General features: G+C 33.3%; 1 protein-coding gene across 5 annotated transcripts; it reads left to right on the plus strand.

Moving 5' to 3' along the window:
* The first annotated feature begins 644 nt into the window (after nt 1-644).
* scamp2l (secretory carrier membrane protein 2, like) lies at nt 645-18258 on the plus strand. Of its 5 annotated transcripts, NM_201194.2 has the most exon segments (10): nt 645-771; nt 3256-3333; nt 7768-7845; nt 8084-8198; nt 8284-8412; nt 10743-10902; nt 13166-13267; nt 14168-14285; nt 16888-17028; nt 17031-18258. In NM_201194.2, coding segments are annotated over 9 exon segments (978 nt in total). In that variant the 5' UTR covers nt 645-714; the 3' UTR covers nt 17031-18258.
* The last annotated feature ends 1788 nt before the right edge of the window (nt 18259-20046 follow it).

Raw genomic sequence — 20046 nt, forward strand, 5'->3', positions numbered from 1 at the left:
TTTTTCATTTTTAGAACAGTTGACACTTAAAATATTACAGAAGACTTTTAAATAAATGCTGTTCGTCAATTTTTTTTATTCATCAAATAATTCTGGACTGATTCATCTCAGTGTTAACTTTATTACAACTATTAATATCTGAACACCAGTAATAATTGATAACTGAACTCTAAATCTGTATATTATTTTGATACCTGAAATATCATGTGACATTAGAAGGTTTTTGTATTGGACAATAAAATTAAGATTAATTTACTACTGATATTGGAAGTAATACAGTTTCACAGGGATCAATGACGTTTTAATTATTTCATAAATATTATTTATATAGTAATATCATATTTCACAACATTACTCCTTTTATACTATTTCGTCTAATTTCGCCCATACGAAACTTATTCCAGTGTTATAAAAACCCAATAATTGCTGAAAAGCTAAAGATACCACAAGAAAGGCGCTTGAAAAATCGTACTATACTATTAAAATGTTACTTCTCAGTACGTGAAGCAGGATAGCTCCACATAAAACTAAAGCAGTATTCATTTCAAGCAGTGTAAGCAGAGCTGGAACATGAGATCTAAAGTTGAGCTAAACCTGGAGTGACGCGACGACAGTTTAAATTGCGCATGCGCGGCCGGCGAGGTGTGTGCGCCCAGAGAGTCGCGCTGTCAGGTACACAGAGCACCATAACACCTGTGCGGACCGCGAAACAAAATGTCTGGATTCGATAACAACCCCTTTGCTGAACCGGTTGATGTCAATCCTTTTCAGGTAAATACCTTCTTATTTGTTGTTTCTTTGGTTATTTGTAAAATGTTTAAAGTCTCTTTTTTGCGCTTTAAACCAGTTTGGTTGGTTTGTTTAGTTTGGAGTCACTAGAGTAATAAGGTGAGATTGACAGACGCTAAGCCAATCAAATGTCAGTATTCAGATGCCAAGCCAATGATCTTCTGATGACGAAACAGGAAGAGTTTTTTTTGGTTGAATAAATTGGGTTTCTTCAAGGTATGTAAAAATATAACTACTGCTTTTTAATTAAATATTGACTATCCTGACCATGCAATCATTACTTAGAGAATATAAAGCCAGCATAAAAACCACAAGCGAGTTTTCATTTCACAGGCACAAGTGAATGACTAAGTTACCATGATCAAATACAACAGGTGCATCTCGTGTTGTAATGCTAGTCTTCTTTTGTAAATAAATTCTCACGAACTCTCTATCTATATGTATACTCTCTATAGTTATAACTAGAGATAAGCACAAACAAACAGAATCATAACCATGCAGAATACGTAATGCTGGTACTTTAAGAGACGACAGGCCACTTTATTAGGTACACCTGTTCAACTGTTCATTGACGCAAATTTCTAATCGGCCAATCACATGGGAGCAACTCACTGCATTTAGGTATGTAGAAATGGTCAAGACGATCTGCTGCAGTTCAAACGAGCATCAGAATGGGGAAAAAGGAAGTTTTAAGTGACTTGGTTCGACAGGCTGTGCATCTCTGAACGCACAACATGCCCATCCTTGAGGGAGATGGACTACAGCAGCAGAAGACCACACCAAGTGCCACTCCTGTCAGCTAAAAACAGTAAACTGCGGCTGCAATTCCCACAGGCTCACCAAAACTGGACAATAGAAGATTAAAAAAATGTCACCTGGTCTGATGAGTCTCAATTTCTTCTGCGACATTCGGATGATAGGGTCAGAATTTTGTGTCAACAACATGAAAGCATGGATCCATCCTACCTTGTATCAACAGTTTAGGCTGGTAGTGGTGTGGGAGATATTTTCTTGGCACGCTTTGGACCCTATTAGTACCAACTGAGCATTATGTCAACGCCACAGCCTACCTGAGTATTGTTGCTGATCATGTCCATCCCTTTATGACCACAGTGTACCCTTCTTCTGATGGCTCCTTCCAGCAGGATAATGCACAATGTCATAAAGCATGTATCATCTCAGACTTTTTTTTCTGAACACGATAATGGGTTAACTGTACTCAAATGGCCTCCACAGTCACCTGACCTCACTCCAACAGAGCACTTTTGGTATGTGGTGGAACAGGAGATGTGATGTCATCATGTCAATAAGGACCAAATCTCTAAGAAAAAATTTCCAGTACCTTGTTGAATCTCTGCCAAAAAGAATTTAAGGCAATTCTGAAAGCAAAAGGTGGTCCAATTCGGTATTTAAAATTGGGTAAGGTGTGCCTAATATAGTGGCCGGAAGTGAGTGGATATTAATATAATTTCTGAGCTGATTCTCAATATATGGCTTTCAAAAGTAATTTATATTGTGCGATATAGTGTCAGAAATTATTGCGAGAAGTCATTTTAAGACGAAAACGAAAATAGGCATAAACATCTTTAAGGGACAAATAAGGTTATTTAGATTCTGTCATTTTTTTTATTAGCATCATTTCTTTTGGGTTGTGCTGTTTAATTCCCAGAATTTCTACAGATTATGTTGTATACTGTAAACCCACTAACTTTTTTTTTTTTAATCACGTCCATAATGCTTGTTAATTTTAAATCTGAAAAATGTTTACAGACTGATATATTTTTGATCTGATGTGGCTAATAGTTTTGTAAAATATAAACAGATTTTTCAATATAATGTTAACAGACTTTCTCTGTGAATTTATGTTTGGAATTTTCACTGCAAATGCAACGGAATTGCTCTTTTTTTTTTTTTTTTTTTTTTTTTTTATCTGTCAGTAAGCATTGTTTCGAAAGGTGTAGCTCGACTCAAGCTTGCTGACCCCTTCATCAGAGCATTAGATGAGATGACAGGGGCTGCGTAATTAGCTTAAATATATTACTGCCATTAATTTTTATCTAAACATGATGAATGATAAGTCAATACATTGATTGGCTTGCTTGGTCTGGGACTTGAGCTGTGCATCGATGGATTTGCTCTTCAGTGTTTGGACTTTCAGCTGTAAAAATTAAACCAAACTGAACTAAACTCAACTTCAACTATGAAAACTGGACTGACAGTTTCAATTTACTAGAACTTCTATGTTAAGTTGCTTTGACACAATCTACATTGTAAAAGCAATTTAGAAATGAAGATGAATTGAATTTATTATTGTTAGAGCTAGGTCTACTTGTGTAATGTACTTTAACAAAAAAAAAAAAAAAAAAAAACAATGCTTCATGCTAGTAAAGTGTTACATAAATAAATAAATAAATAAATAAATAAATAAATAAATAAATAAAAAGTTCTATTTCTTGTGTTTGACAGGATCCATCAGTTACTCAGGTGACCAACACTTCAGCTGATGGCATAGGAGAATACAATCCATTTACAGCCGGTGCTCTGGTAAGCATGACAAACTGTTTGCAATCTTCATCCTTTTCTCAGTTCCCTTTACACTTATCTTTATAGCCTTTTTATCAATCATTAAAAATGAGGTAACAGAGTAATGTATAGCATCCTTTTGTGCTTCGTCATGATTGGAAAACAATATGATCCTATTGACATGAGGGGAAAAAAAATCACAGAAAATAAAATTAACTATTGTAGTGTGTATACTTAAGTCCCATGTTGGTTAAATAGAATTGAATTTATCGGTCCACATTTAATGAATGTTTTTGCTATATTTATTTTTTGGCAGAAAATAATCTAAAGCTAAAAATCAGTAAAGTTCTGTCAGATTTTAGTTTTTCATTTTTGTCAAATAATGATGTTAAAAAAAGTCTGATGTTGATAACTTGTGTTTGCTTGTTTGAATAGATTTTATTGTTTATTATAATATAACAATAATTCTGAGTAGTTTTTTATTTTTATTTTTTTTAGCCATGAACATACTGTAGCTAATCAAACGGACATAGCATTACATAAAACATACCATACAGTTAGGATTGATTACAGCAGATAAAAAAATCCAGTTCTACCATTTTAATAATTCTATATTCTACCAGTAAGTTTTTCTTTGCTCCATGTTTCAGGGTAAAAAAAAAGTTTTCAATTGTTCAATTAATCTAAAGCAATTAAAACTTTTCAGTTAAACACAAAAGGTAGCGTAAACATTTTAGGAACGCTATGAAATAAGATTTACATTTTCTGATGTAAAATATCAAATGAAAAATACATTTTGGTTTTAAGAAGTTGCCAAACAAAAATACTATTCACTTAATAAAAGATAGGCTAACATCCCACTGAAAATACAAAACTATGGATAATTATAACTGACCATCTCTATTGTGGTTTCCCTTCAATCTCATTGTTTTCATGCTTGCCTATACTGTACATTGTTGGGAAGAAGTGAGCTCTGTTTCTGTGTCTTATTCACAATGAACCCAACTTCTAGTGTTAAAATGCAATGTACAGTTGAAGTCAGGATTATTAGCCCCCGTCAATTTTGAGCTCCCCTGTTTATTTTTTCCCTAATTTCTGTTTAAAGAAGAGAATTTTTTTCCAACACATTTCTACACATAAAAGTTTTAATACCTTATCTCTAAAAACTGATTTATTTTATGTTTGCCATGATGACAGAAATTATTTGACTAAATATATTTTAAGACTCTTCATTTCAGCCTAAAGTGACATTTAAAGACTTAACTAGGTTAATTAGATTAACTTGGCAGGTTAGGGTAATTATTCAAGTTATTGTATAACAATGGTTTGTTTAGTAGATTATTGAAAAAAGTATAACTTAAAGGGGCTAATAATTTTGACCTTTTAAAATGTTTTTTTTTTTTAATTATTAAAAACTGCTTTTATTTTTAGCTGAAATAAAACAATAAGACTTTTTCCAGAAGAGAAAATATTATCAGACATGCTGTGAAAATTTCCTTGATCTGCTAAACATAATTTGGGAAATATTGGAAAAAAAAAAAAAAAATCAAAGGATGGCTAATAATTCTGATTTCAAGTTTAGTTAGCAGCTGAATTACCAAGCAAGTAGGATTATTTGGAAAAAGAACGATGTAGTACCGAGTGTTTCCCAAATTCGTAGTTCCTCTGTCACAGGTCCATCATTTGAACCATGTTAGTTACAATGTAAAATGCCCATAATGACATATTTTTTTTTTTTTTTGCAAATTATATTGTTTTATGCACATTTAAAAAAAAAATCCATTCTTAGTTTTGGTAAAAACATGCACTTGATTTTCAAATTAATTGCATTTTTATTGACTATATGTAAACCATATGTATTTCCTTTACACATGTTATTGACAATATTCCATATTCTATTCTATTAAAACCACTTACAAAAAGCTAACACGTATTCTAATCTCATATATAAATGATTTAGGCCCATGTTATAGACCTTTTTCTTGGAACGCAAAATTACCCATGATGCTTTGCGTGTATGCGCAAGGAGAATGCTAAGAACTTCCGGTCAGCAGCTGATGCATGTAAACAGTCACATTTGGACAGCTTTGAAACGATAGTTTTAATTTATTTTACCAGCTTTTATCATCTTTGAACTAACTCTGTTGTCCATCAGCACCATCTCCTGGTCTGATCATTTAAAAAATGCAATCTAATAGGATGGAAAACAGCTGCTGTAAGTCGTTTTTCCCTCGTTGTCAGACGGCATCTTCTGCCGTTTAAATGAAGCCTCATCATCACTGAAGTCAACAGTTTCTCTTTCTTTCAAATATATAACCAGCCCAAACAAATGTAGTTCACCAAAATGTTTGACAGGCACATACGTAGCCTGTACTGTCCCACTGACACACTGATTTAATATCTGTTACAACGTGAAAATATAGGCTAGTGTCATTTCGAAATGACAGAAAAACACAAACCGTGGTAAAAACAACACATGAAATTAAACATAAAAGGCTTGCAATTAGAATGAACAGCAAATCAGCCAGCAGAGGACTTTTATTGGTCATTTTTGTAATTTAAGATCATTACTGAGAGTTCAAACACTGAAGAGCAAATTCATCGATGCGTAGCTCTACCAATCCTGAACCATGCGAGCCAGTGGCGACAGCGGAGAGGGAAAAAAAACTTCACCAGATAGGAGTGAAGAAAAAAAACCTTGAGAGAACCAGACTGGCACGACCATTTTTATTTCTCCGCTGGCCAAAAGTCTTGTGCAGAGCTGAGAACTTCTGACAGGCCGGGAACACACACACACACACACACTATTTCTGACAGCAGACACGTGAACTAGGAGAATGTTTTTCTCGTATTACTGACGGGCTTGAACCACATCTGACAGATTTTAACGGCTTTAACAGACACATTTTGTTGTGTGTCACAAAAACACTCTGTAATATATTAAAAACGCTATTGAAACCCATTTTCGGAGCCCAAATTACCAGTTGTAAACGCTGTAAACAGAAGTTTTTAGCATTCTACCGGAAGACGCTGGTCGCTATGGCGCCCACCATGCAGCAGCCATGAAAAAGGTCTATATACAGATACAATTCTTAATAAATGGCCTACAATAAATTAAAACATCAAAATATTTACATTTACATTTTACATTTAGTCATTTAGCAGACACTTTTATCCCAAGCGACTTACAAATGAGGACAAGGAAGCAATTTACACAACTATAAGAGCAACAATGAATAAGTGCTATAGGCAAGTTTCAGGTCTGTAAAGTCTAAGAAGGAAAGTATTAGTAATTTTTTTTTTTTTTTTTTTGAGTACAGTTAGTGGTATATCCAGAGAGGCAATTGCAGATTAGGAAGTGAAGTAGAGTCGTTTCTTGAAAACAGCGATTGACTCTGCCGTTCTGATGCAGTTAGGGAGTTCATTCCACCAACTGGGCAGATTGAACGCAAGCATTCGGGAAAGTGATTTCTTCCCTCTTTGGGATGGAACCACGAGGCGACGTTCATTCACAGAACATACGTTTCTGGAGGGCACATAGATCTGCAGAAGTGAGAGCAGATAAGAAGGAGCAAAGCCAGAAGTCGCTTTGTAGGCAAACATCAGAGCTTTGAATTTGATGCGAGCAGCAACTGGCAGCCAGTGCAAACGGATGAGCAGCGGAGTGACATGTGCTCTATTAGGTTCATTAAAGACCACTCCTGCTGCTGCGTTCTGGAGCAGCTGAAGAGGCTTGATAGAGTTAGCTGGAAGCCCGGCTAGAAGAGAGTTGCAGTAATCCAGTTTGGAGAGAACAAAAGCTTGAACAAGAAGTTGAGCTGCATGTTCAGATACGAAAGGTTGGATCTTTCTGATGTTATAGAGTGCGAATGACTCTATATCCTATATTTTTTTGTTTTCACAATCTTTAGATATGTAACAAAGATTCTGCTTTTAAATAATAGTTCACTTATAGCTTTCGTCATGAGCTATAGCTGTGTTTTGGTTGCTTAAAAGTTTTCAAAGTGCACAATGAATGGAGCGCAATTGTCAATATGAAGATCGCTAAAACTGAACTGTTAAAATCCTTTAACAGCTAATTACACATTAGAGAGATTACTTTGTTTTATTGTTTTAAATCATTTCAAGTTTAAGTGTTGGAAAGTAATAGGGCAAAAGGGGATAACTGAGATTACTACACAAGCAGGAACTATGCTTTTAACTACAGCTCCAGAGGTGTAGTACAAATCGCACAAGTTTGCAAATGTTTGTTACAACAATGGATTTAGGAAATCCAAATCAATAAACTATGTTTGTAACAACAAAACTTGATGCACTGCTGGTCGTCTATCAATTAGTTGACTTAAGGAGACAAGCCCTTATATTTCTTGAGGAATATTCAATTTTTTCCCCAATGAAACATCTAATAGTTGCTATCACAAAAATTTGAAAAACATTTTTCCTCTCTCATTTTAGGATGGACACAGGACAGTCCCTTTGTCCGCCACTTCTCAGCCAGCGGTCCTTCAGACAACAGTGGAGCCCAGTCCACAGGTTAGTGCAGTGTTATGTTGAATCATCAAAGCACACAGGCATATGGTGATTTAAATTTATCACTTATATCATTATATATATATATATATATATATATATATATATATATATATATATATATATATATATATATATATATATATATATGTATTATATTTATTACTAAATCATTAATGCTCCTAAAGGTGGCATTCCTATTTTCATGCTTGTATATAACGCTGTGTGTTTCCTCCTTCAGGCAAGTGTAGCCTCAGGACAGGCTGAGCTCCTCCGTCAGCAAGCGGAGCTGGAGAGAAAAGCAGCAGAGTTGGAGCGAAAAGAGCAGGAGCTTCGAGATCGTGATGCTGCACGAGGTGAGCCTTTACAATGCTGACCACATTCTGTATTATATCTGAGGTCATTTGCACTCCTGACCTGACCGAGACTCTATGCTTGTAGGTAAAGAAAACAACTGGCCGCCGTTGCCCAAGTTCTTGCCAATCAAACCTTGCTTTTATCAGGATTTTAATGAAGAAATTCCTGTGGAATATCAGAGGGTTTGCAAGATGATGTACTACCTCTGGATGTGTAAGTTCTTTGAACAGGAATTCAGGTCTTCTGTGCATGTAAGCTAAATTAAAGGTGCTCTATATAAGTTTTTAACCTTAAAGCATAAAATACCATAAAATGTTTGCAGATATTTAAGAAATATGCTAAGTGAACTTTCTTGTTTATCTGAAAAACAATGCTTAAGTCAAATAATATAATATAAATATTACAAGCGTAAACATTAGATGAGCAGGTTACACTGTAACCGCTTGTCCTAACAACACAATACCTGATGAGATAAGCAGTGATAAGCAATTGGGCTGTTTGCACCAGAGGAAACACGACATAAACTTAGAAATTTACAGCCATTCAGAAGCACAAAATAGTGCACTCACTGCACTTCAATGAAATGGAAAGGTTTATAATTGAATTAATACTTATTAAACCTCTTTAACCTTATTAAATTTAGATGCCGAATCACTGATATGTGTTGGTTTGCTCTGAGTCACAGTTCTAATGTTCATTTTCAAATAATTAATTTATTTTCAAGGTCTGAGATGAACTATCTGCTGCTGCTTTCAGTAGTATGCCAAAAAAATGTCATGTAAAATGGCATTCAAACTCAAACTATTAGTGTTTAACACTAAATTAAGAATCTGAGATGATCATTGTCAGTTTTCTGTTGTTCAGCAGTGAGAAATAGCCCTATCATACACCCGGCGCAATGTGGCCCAAGGCGCGATGCAGTTGTTGTTTGCTAGTTTCAGCTTGGCGCAAGAGTCGTTTTGACGTTTTGCTATTTTGAAAAAAACTATAATAGATTTTTCAATAGACCGGAACAAACCTGGTCAATTGTCCAGCGCAGAGCACGTTAGTTGTGCGCCTCGCTTACACACTGCATAATACACACAAGATGTAGAGCAATACGCAAATATCTTTACATATGAAAAAGAATTCAAATATATATATATACACATATGATATAAGAGTATATGTAGGATATAAATATAAAGGATTAAAATATTACAAAACATATTATTTTCTAGCCTACATAAATATAAAAACTACTGCCTTCATGCTACTACTGCAGTTCAGTTCATTTACAACAATTTGCTTTTGTAAATTGTTGTTATTATTTGAAATATTATTTATTATATGCTTTTTATTGCGTTTTATTAAAAAACAAGCTTAGATTTGCCCACTTGTCAGGTTTTAGACCAAATGGGGCGTAGCATTTATATTAGGATATAAAATTAAATGCTGGAAATTAGAACTAAATTTAGAAATAGTTTTGAAACAAATATTTGCGCTTAACAAACAAAATTAATTATTTATAGGCTAATTGATATCCGTGCGTACAAGGTTTCCCTATCCTCGAGAGCTCATTTTTGCTCTGTAGATGCTCTGTTTAACTGTTTTCTTGCTAGTAAATTGCTCAGTTTTTCCACTTACACTTAGTTTACGTCATGTAAATAACAAATGCACCATGGCGCAACGCAACTGGCTCTTAAATTCTCTAAACACACCTATAACTCATTAAGAAAATAAGCTCAACCCTTTTAGACCATGCGCCATGGAACAAAGCAGATTTTTCCGTCCTTATATTAGAAAAAGTGGATTCTGACATGCCCTGAATGCGTTTGCACCCTGCGCTTTGCACTTTGCGCGTGGACCGTCAAAATAGAGCTCGAAGCTGTTTTAAAATATAAATTTCAGGTGTTATTTACCACAAAATCTTCCTATCCCGTACTGTTGCTTTTGTTTAAAACACCGTTTAAATCAGCCTTTAGGCTTGATAGTCAGGCACACTCCTGTTGGTGTCGTCAATCTGGCAACCTGCGCTTGCATGTTTTGAACTAGGAGTGCAATACTTAGTTCAACCACAGTCTTGTGATCATTCTGTAATTATTGTAATTTGCCAATGCTGTCCTCAGTAATATAATTTGTAAATGCTTTATTATGAACAATATTGTGCTAAATTATTTTTAATGGTTGTAATCAATTCTTATTTTTGTATAATGTTGTATGAACATATCTAGAATATTTTTATGGGTCAAATAAAATTTCTTCACGATCAACTGTATCATTTTAATGCATCCTTGTTTACTATTAATTTAAATGATTAAGTATTAATTTCAATATAAAAAAAAAAACTGCAACCCATCACTGGGATATAGTCTATCAAAGTTTCCAAAATATTTTAATAAGTCAGGCAAATTGCTTTTTGAGATTCTGCATTTTATAGTGTTTTATGCTGCTAACTTTGATCATACAAGTCTTGCACTCTTTATTTAATGTCTCTTTTTAATGTTTTCTTTAGCATACATTTTCTGAAATGCTCGATCTCTCTCTGAATACTTTTTCTTCAGATCACAGTGTGACACTGTTCCTGAATCTGCTGGCCTGCCTGGTGTATTTCACTGTATCTACTCAGAATGGAGTTGACTTTGGACTCTCAATCCTGTGGTTTATTTTGTTCACTCCTGTTGCTTTCGTCTGCTGGTACCGACCCGTATACAAGGCCTTTAAGTGAGTTCAGGCTTTATATTTCATATTGTGATATTATTTTCCTGACTTTTCCCCAATTACAACTTGGCAGTATTTGTCGCACAATTTAAATGACATATTTTTACATGACAGAAATAAGAATGTAAATTTGTGGTGAATGATCTCATTGAGTCAAGATGTTGTGTGAATAGTACAAACATTTTAATTAACAGACATTACCAAACGTCCCCATCTGTTTACTTGCAGCACATTAAGAACTGGTTATATTACGTTTTCTGAAATGCTGTTTTAATGTGCAATGAGCAGGGCCAGACAGAATCTGGTGACATTTTTGCTATTTCTGCGCAGAATTTTGTGAAAAATCTGTGGATTTATATGGATTTTGGCAGTATAGTAATTAAAAACTTAAAAAAAAAAAAAATATTTAAGGCTTACAATGCAAAGCAAGCAAAAAAACAAAGAAATTATCTAAGTTCATATGTCAATTAAATGACAGAAAACAATGCTTTACAAACTCTATTGTAAATAAATCATCTAAACATTTACATATTAGTTTATAAAATTGCTGGAATTAATATTAAAATGGAATAAATAAATATATTTTACACACATTTACAGTACGAAAGTAAATAAATAGACTTGATTAGCTAAAACAAATCTGTGGATTTCTGCAAGCACAGATTCCATGTTGGCCTAGCAATGAGGCAGGATCTAAATAAATAAGCCCCAATTTGCATATATTTCCTGACTAGTTCTGTAATCAGATCACAGGATAAAGCATAGCTCAAAATTCTTGTTTTATAAGATGTATACAAATTCTAAAGGTCAATAAAATGTTAGATAATTCAGAATTTAGGTAATGTTTTGTAGTTTGGTGTATTTAAAGCAAATATTTCTGGCTCACTTTAGTGAAAAAACTCAACAAAAACATTCTGTAAAGGTATGCAGCCAAATGAAAATTCTGAGCTGAAATCAAAACGGAACATTTTGGATGCACTTAGACAAAAACTGTAAACAAATTATTTGTTATAACAAATGCTGTAGAATACACAAGTCATGTCACTCGCATAGTTGAAATGGGGAATAGTTTAGCGGTCAGTATGGCGAATGAAGCCCCACCTACTATTACAGTAGCCAATCATCGATCGATCGATATAGACTGATGTTTCTCTGGGGGAGAAGCTCGGACCACACGTGTGTTTTTACGACAGATTTTGTGGTCAACAAGCACACTGGAATCTCAGTGAATACATGCTTCACAGACAAGAAATATATCTAGCTAAAGCTTGAAACTGTACTTGAAAGTTTTTTTTAGTTCTGTAATCTTTATGAAACGAACACGAGGTACAGTCTATACTGTCAAATGCACATCACATGACAGCAACTACTCAAACTATGCCCCAAAAACTAGTAGACAAAGAGTCACTGTTATTTCTGGATGAGATTCGCCATCAAGAACAAGTTGTGTATTACTTCAGAAGAACCAGGCGATCTGTCTTAGCATTATTCAGAGGATGACATTGCGTAACAGACCCGTGGATTAGGTTGATGTCGTGATCTCTTTCCTTTCGAGTCCGTATGCGCATTAGCTCGGGCACCCTGAAAAAATGCCAATTTTTGTTTGATTCGAACGTTTAGAAATGAAACTTATGACATTTATATTGTTACTTTTTTTGGTGATTCTAAATATGTAATGGGACGTAAGCTTGGCAAACAGTTTTGGAGAATTAGATTTTTTTTTTTCCCCCATTCAGGCAGAATGCCCGAGCATACTGCCCAAGAGGCATTTCAAAGATGGCCACAGAGTGAAATGAATTGCCTTAAAGAGACTTTGGTAATAATTAGCTATCGTTTTATTAAATAATGGAACTTTTGGAAAGAAAACTTTGACTTTAACTCACTAACTTAAATTATACTGATTTAAAAAGAGCACAAGACAATAAAATACCCACATTATATTAACAGTAAAATTATATGGACTGTGATTGAGTAATTTTACCAGTGTTGCCATGACCACACAGCATTGTTTTAGAGAAGTTTGCTCCATTTTTTTTTTTTTTTTTTTTCACTTGAGCATGTGTACAGTGACTAAAATATTCACAGAGTGGATCATTTTGATTATAACTCTAGATAGAACTAAGCAATAACTCTACATTTTAGAAAATTGTGGGTTGTTTTCCCAATTTTAATCTTTTCTGTATAGTTTTGACAGATTCACTCTTAAATAAAACATTTGAGTACCCTCACCTCATCTGTAAGTGTTTCTATTTTGTTTGTGTTGCAGATCTGACAGCTCCTTCAGTTTCTTCTTTTTCTTCTTCATCTTCTCATTCCAAGTGATCGTGTACATCATTCAGAGTGTGGGGATCCCCGGCTGGGGAAACAGGCGAGTCGCTCTTTCAGTGGAGACCTTTATTATAGTGTGTTTTGAATCTTTGTGTGCTCTTCTTCTCTGCATGTTCCTTTGACTGTTCTCCTTCATAATCTGCAGGTGTTGATTTTCCTGGGCTTTCTGTGAGTGTGGGATCTGTTATCTGTAATGACATGGACATCCTCATGGTCATATGCTTTTCTGGTGATCTTTTCAGCAATCTGCCTAGGTTTTAGTTTGCAGTTTCAAACTGTTTCCACTCTTGTTTTCATGTTTTATTTTTATGTGTCTACTTAGATGCAGCTTGACAGCTACACATTTGTTGTTACTATAAACAAACTCTCGTTCAAACCTTTATAATATCTTGTAGCAGAAACTGTGATTATAGAACTTCCATTATCAATAATTCTGTACAACAACAAAAAAGTCCACCAGTCAGATTAGCAAATAATGCCAAAAGAGCTTGCCAGGAAAGAAAACTTCTCCTGAAGCTCTGTGAAGGATGTCATTAAATCAGTTTCATTATTGCAATATCTTTAAAATATGGTGTTTATTCATATAATAAACAACTAATTCAGTTTTAGGATTTGTCTTTTTCATTTGATTGTCATTCGCAAGGCCTCATTGGATTGTTGGTATTTCCATCAAAGACTTTTTACGTTTTGTACTTTTTACACTGTTTGTAGTTGGCACTTTACTTTTTAAGGCAGCCATCTTTCCTAATATTCTACAAATCTCTAACTCTCATTGGTCTATATAATATAGTCTAAATAATATTGTCTCTATAGTCTTAATAATCAGAGGTAAAATTGTGTACGTACTAAAGTTTCATTCCTCCTTTTTTAAGTGTATTGTGTTGTATTTGTTTTAGTGAAAGTGTATGCTGATTATTGTTATGTACTGATTGTGTTGCAGTGGTTGGATCACGGCCATCTCGGTGATCAAAACTAACATAGCCTTGTCTGTCTTCATGATGGTGGTGGCTGGATTCTTCACTGTCAATGCCGTGTTCTCTGTTATCTTACTGAAAATGGTAAGTTGGTTACAGTTGTGGCCATGTCTGCATTTGTTTATTATTTTGCTAAATTTTAATGTAGTTGCATTTTTTTACACCACTGTATGGATTCTGATTTGTCATGTAATGGCATAGTGTATTATTTCATAAAAACAACCAGGGCGATTTTAGTCTCAAATCTATATTTTCCATTTTAAAAAAGTACTTGTGTGGGAAACAGCCATGTGATAAGTGGAGTATGTTTCCCAAACAAAAATGAAATTTGCGTCTAGAATGGTGAAATTAATGGGAATGGGAAATAAACAATAATCTAGTAACAAGTGTTTCCCAAAAAAAATGATTTTCCTGCCCCATACAAATAATTTAAACTGTGTTTGTTATATAGTAATACTTCCATAATGACATTCTGGTGGAGTAACATCTTTAGAGAAAACAAATTTTTTTTTTTTTTTTATTGTGTGTTGCTGTTGTTTTAGTAATGAGCATTTAGCTTGCTCACTTCATTTTTTCCCTGTCTTTTTGGAACTTTCCCCTGCATTATTAATTGAAGCAGTTACTTTTCATGTAAACTACATGCATATTTTCTTTTGTAAACATTATTGATAATATTCCATGTTCTATTGTGCTTTTGTAAACAAACCATTAAACCATTTACGATGACATTATCTTAAACAGAAACTGATATTCATTTATGATATACTGTAACTGACATACTGATATGTGGTCATACTCATACAATGACATTATTTTAAAAATGAAGCACTGTAAAAAAAAATTTAATTAAATCAGTTTAATTTTTAATCAAAATCTTTTACAATGTATCTAAACAATTTGCAAGGGCTCATTATGTTGTTGGTATTTCCCTAACAGACCTGCCAAAGGTTGGTAAAGTTGATTAAAAAAAAAAAGTGTTTGCATCAAGAATAACTGGTAGTGAAAAAACATTTTCATTTCATTTACCATAACTGATTAAAAAAAATGTAAATCTTGTTTAAAAGTTTACTGTCCCCCAGGTCCTAATGCATTAAGCTTTCTTCTTGAGCATTCGTGATCGTTCTGTATGAGCTTCTTAGATGTTGTTTTTTTTCTTGGTGGGAACAGATAGATCTCACATTTATAGTTAATTCTGGAGTTAAAAAATGAAAACAGTTGCACATCATCCTGGTATTGACATTAATGATTCAGGCATGCAGTATGTACATATCTGAATGTTTATACATTCTGAGACTCACCAATGGCATTTTATTTAAATAGCATTAAATTACATGGCTCCAGTTTTGAATGCAACATTTCAACATTAAATATGTGAATTTAAATCATTCCAAAAATGTGTTATTTGGAAAAAAAAAATGATAAAGTGAAGTTTGATTTGGAAGAGTTTCAAAGCAAATACAGCACTCTTTAGGTGGAATGTAATAGACCACCAGACCACGTACTTTTGGTATATTCATTGATTTCAGAACACACAAATGTTGCAAGTGAGTGAGATTTGTAGGATTTGTCTTTGTTTTTTCACATGGGGAATGTGATTTGGTAACAGGAATGAGTGAAAACCTGAGGACACCACTGAAAGCATGCATATTATTTAACATTTTCAAATATATTTGGAAAAAAATATTTAAAGCTCAGATGGAATGCAGAGGTACACATGCATGTAAAATAAATGTTGAAATGTTGCATTTGAGATTGGGGACATTCACAAAATTCTATTTTCCTAATATTTTACATTGTGGTATTTAAGTGATTACAAAACTTTTCAGTCTGATTTATGTGCAGGACAATTTAGAGGTAATTTTCATTCATATTTTTACACATGATATCCTGGGGACATAAATTGCACCCATCTGGAGAAATGGCCTATTTATTAAAGTGTATATTAAACGTTTAAATAATACAAAAAAAAAACTTTCTATGGAAAAACACTTGAAGAAACAACACGCTGAAAATGAGCTGATCATGCTTGTGATTACTGCTGTACATTAGTTTTGGCATTTTTTTTAAAACTGACTTTTATAGTTCACTCCAATTAAAGAAAAAATGCCATCATTTACTCGTCCTCCACATAGTTTTTTACTTCCGGTGAACACAAAGGAAAACTCTGCAGAGTTTAGCAATTTTCGCGGGGAGTGGGACTAAATGGTGAGTAAATTTGAGTTTTTAGGTGAACTTCAGCTAAAATCAAACCATGGTTATGCCTACAGTTTATTCTCCCTGATCCATTTACAGTATGTACATAATGCAATTTTAAACTGCATAAAATTGCGTTTTAGTAAGATGCCAACATGGGAATTACTATTAGGTGCGTGTTTGTTTTAACATTTTGTACATGACTATTTCAGAGCTGAAGTCCACTAATTTGCTTTTAAAAGTGTAATCCGACATTTTCTTTCAAACAAATTCTGGACTGTGAGCAACACATTATTATATCTTCTATGACCCGAAAAACAAAGGACAGACACATTTCAAGGCTGTGTTTGAAGGAGTTTTTCCGAAACGGGACAGTCTTTATCGCCCGCTGTGACGCATTCTGTCTTGGAATGCAGTTTTGGAAGGATGCAGTGTCTGAATTAGGACACGGCTAATGTGGGATTTGTGCACTGATGTCTGCTTTGTTTTTCAGGTTCACTCCATGTACAGACATACAGGTGCAAGCTTCCAGAAGGCTCAGGAGGAGTTTTCTCAGGGGGTCGTCACTAACCGAAGCTTCCAGTCTGCAGCCGCCACTGCTGCGTCCACAGCGGTACAGGGTGCATTTCATTAACACACACACTCCCTGCTAAAGACTCTCAATAATTCATCAAACTTCCTTCAAACCTCTAACTGAAGTTTGTATTTAAGATTTCTGATTCACCCCCCCACAATGAACATTCATTTGGTTACTGAAAATATGTGGAGGTAAAAGTTACCTGGCTGTTGATCGGTGAGGCACTTTACATGACAGGGGCTTTTAGTGAGGAAAAAGGACTGATCTTTCCTCAGGTTTTCTTAATGAAGGAGATAGTTAGTGGTGTTTTTATGCAAAAAGTACTACAGTAGTGTTTTAAGGCCAATGTTTAACTGACAGTTCATGCAGTGATATAACGTTGTTACAATATAATCAATAGTCCAAATTCCACTCAATCCAAATTTACATTTTGTCCTGTTACTGTTGGTCTGTATGTATTTACAAAACTTTAGTTACACTTTTATTTTATCTTAAAGAGATAGTTCACCCAAAAATGAACATTAGCTCATCATTTACAGTACTCTCCCTCATGCGGTTTTTAACTCTCAAAAGAACAAAAACACAAAAGAAGATATTTTGAAAAATGTTTTTTGCTGGAATTTCTGAGTAGGAAAAATATATTATACACTAAAAAAGAAGGCATTTGACCCTTTATTCGTTAGAACTACTTGAGCTGCAACAGAACAATTCTTTTTTTTTTCTTTTTTTGTTAGTTTGTTTAATTTTCAATACTTTTACATTTGTAAAAACTAAGTAAATTTCATTCCTTCATGTTGTCCTTACACAAATTGATTGTTTGGGACCCAACATTTTTACAGTGTAGAAGTAAATGGGTGTCAGCTATCAGAAAATATCTTATTTTATGTTCAACAGAGGAAAGAAATGGTGAGTAAATGATGACAGAGATTTCATTTTTTTTTGGGGTGAACTATCCTTTTAATATCCTAACTAACAGAATGTATTGTATGTTAGTTGATATTTCAGCTGATGGTTGGTTTTGACAACATTTTAGCAACAATTTTGCAACAAGAAACTATATTTACTCTTAGACTTTCTTTTAGCGTGGACTGTTGTGAAATTATACATGCTGTTATCTATGTTACAGTCTTGATACATTCTTAAACCAATGTAATTATTTTGCAGTGTTCTTAATGATGAACAAAATATGTATATATTTATAAATTAAGCCGATTATTTTACTATGGTTGACCTGGGTGAGCTGCTCTTCTGTTTTTGAGTTACTGTTGAATAAACATGTTCTGATTATATTGGTCATTGGAAGTTATTATTGCTGTAATAGGTCACACTTTACTACACTTAAATGTTTGCTCTTTGTTCAAACAAAATGAGCAAAAATAAAATTCTTGTTTTTTTTAATTTTATTTTATGTTCAATCTGCTTAAACTTGTAAAAACAAATAAGTTAACTTAATTCTTTCATGTTGTCTCAATGCAAATCAATTGTGTGAGAGCTATCATTTCTTACAGTGTATAAGGATTTATTAGTTAGTATTCACTAACATGAATAAAGAAAGACGCATTTATTAATAGTAATTCAACATTTACTACTTATTATCAAAGTTGTGCACGTTAACATAATTCACTGCGAGTTAACTAGATTTAACAATGAATGCCTGTATTTTAATTTCTAATACTGAATTAAATATATTGTTCATTGTTGGTTTATGTTAGTAAATACACTTAAAAACATTGTCTAACAAAGATTAACTAATGAGACCTTATTGCAAAATGTTACAGTGCACAGTAATAATGGGTTCTGCATTACAATATAAAGTTGATATTACAGTACATACATTTATTACTATACAAAATAGATTAATGTAGGTGTCTTAATACTGTTTAAACTTGAATTGTAACTATGGAGCTTTTTGTATCCAGCATATTTTAATGATGTCAGCAAAATTATCAGAAATTTATAATGAGCAAGCATTAGCTATACTGTTTGATAGTTATTTAAAATGTAAAAGTAAATAAAAGTAAAAGTGAAGTTTACCAAACTGTGCTACTATCAAATAAAGCCCAACTGACTCTGAAATACAGTTGAAGTCAAAATTATTAGCCACCCCTTTATTTTTTATTTTTTATATTTTCCAAATTATCTTTAACAGAGCAAGGAAATTTTCACAGTGTGTCTGATAATATTTTTTTCTTCTGGAGAAAGTATATATATATATATATATATATATATATATTTTTTTTTTTTTTTTTTTTTCCGGCTTGAATGAAAGCAGTTCTTAATTTTTTAAAACCCATTTTAAGGACAAAATTATTAGCCCCTTTAAGCTATTTTTTTTTTCGATGGTCTACAGAACAAATCATTGTTATACAATAACTTGCCTAATTACCCTACCCTGCCTTTGTCACTTTAAGCTCTATAGAAATGTCTTGAAAAATAACTTACTGTCATCATGGCAAAGATAAAATAATTCAGTTATTAGAGATGAGTTATTAAAACTATTGTGTAGAAATATGTTGGGGAAAATCTGAAAAACAGATATTGGGGGAAAAAATAAATAAAGGGGCGAATAATTCAGGGTGCTAATAATTCTGACTTCAACTGTGTATATAAGTACATAATAAAAATAAATGATAAAGTATTCACAAGTGTGCCCAATACTCATCAGTTATCAAAAATGTTACATACAGTGCATAAGTTAAGAGCTTTTCTGTTTTGACTATTTAGAATTATATAGATATTTTCATTTTTTACAATGCTGTAATAAAATTTTTTATTTTTATATGAAAGTGTGCAGTTATGAATATTGAACTAATAAAATGATCATAATAATCATATAGACTAAGCTTTATTTTTGACAAGTCAATAAAAAAAAAAAAACTTTTGTAGTGCAAATCAAAATTGTGAAGTATATTTTTCCTTGAAGATATTTTAACCAAAGCAACAATTAACATCAATATCTCGTTAAAACGTGGAGAGAATTTTTTACAGGATAACATGTATGAAATAGAAATGCATCTGACAAACTAGAACTATATCCTTGTCAGATCAGCTTAAAAACACTTAAATAAATAATTA

This window comes from Danio rerio, chromosome 7 (assembly GCF_052040795.2).
Source record: "Danio rerio strain M-AB ecotype USA chromosome 7, GRCz13ab, whole genome shotgun sequence".
In the NCBI taxonomy this organism is placed as follows: Eukaryota; Metazoa; Chordata; class Actinopteri; order Cypriniformes; family Danionidae; genus Danio; species Danio rerio.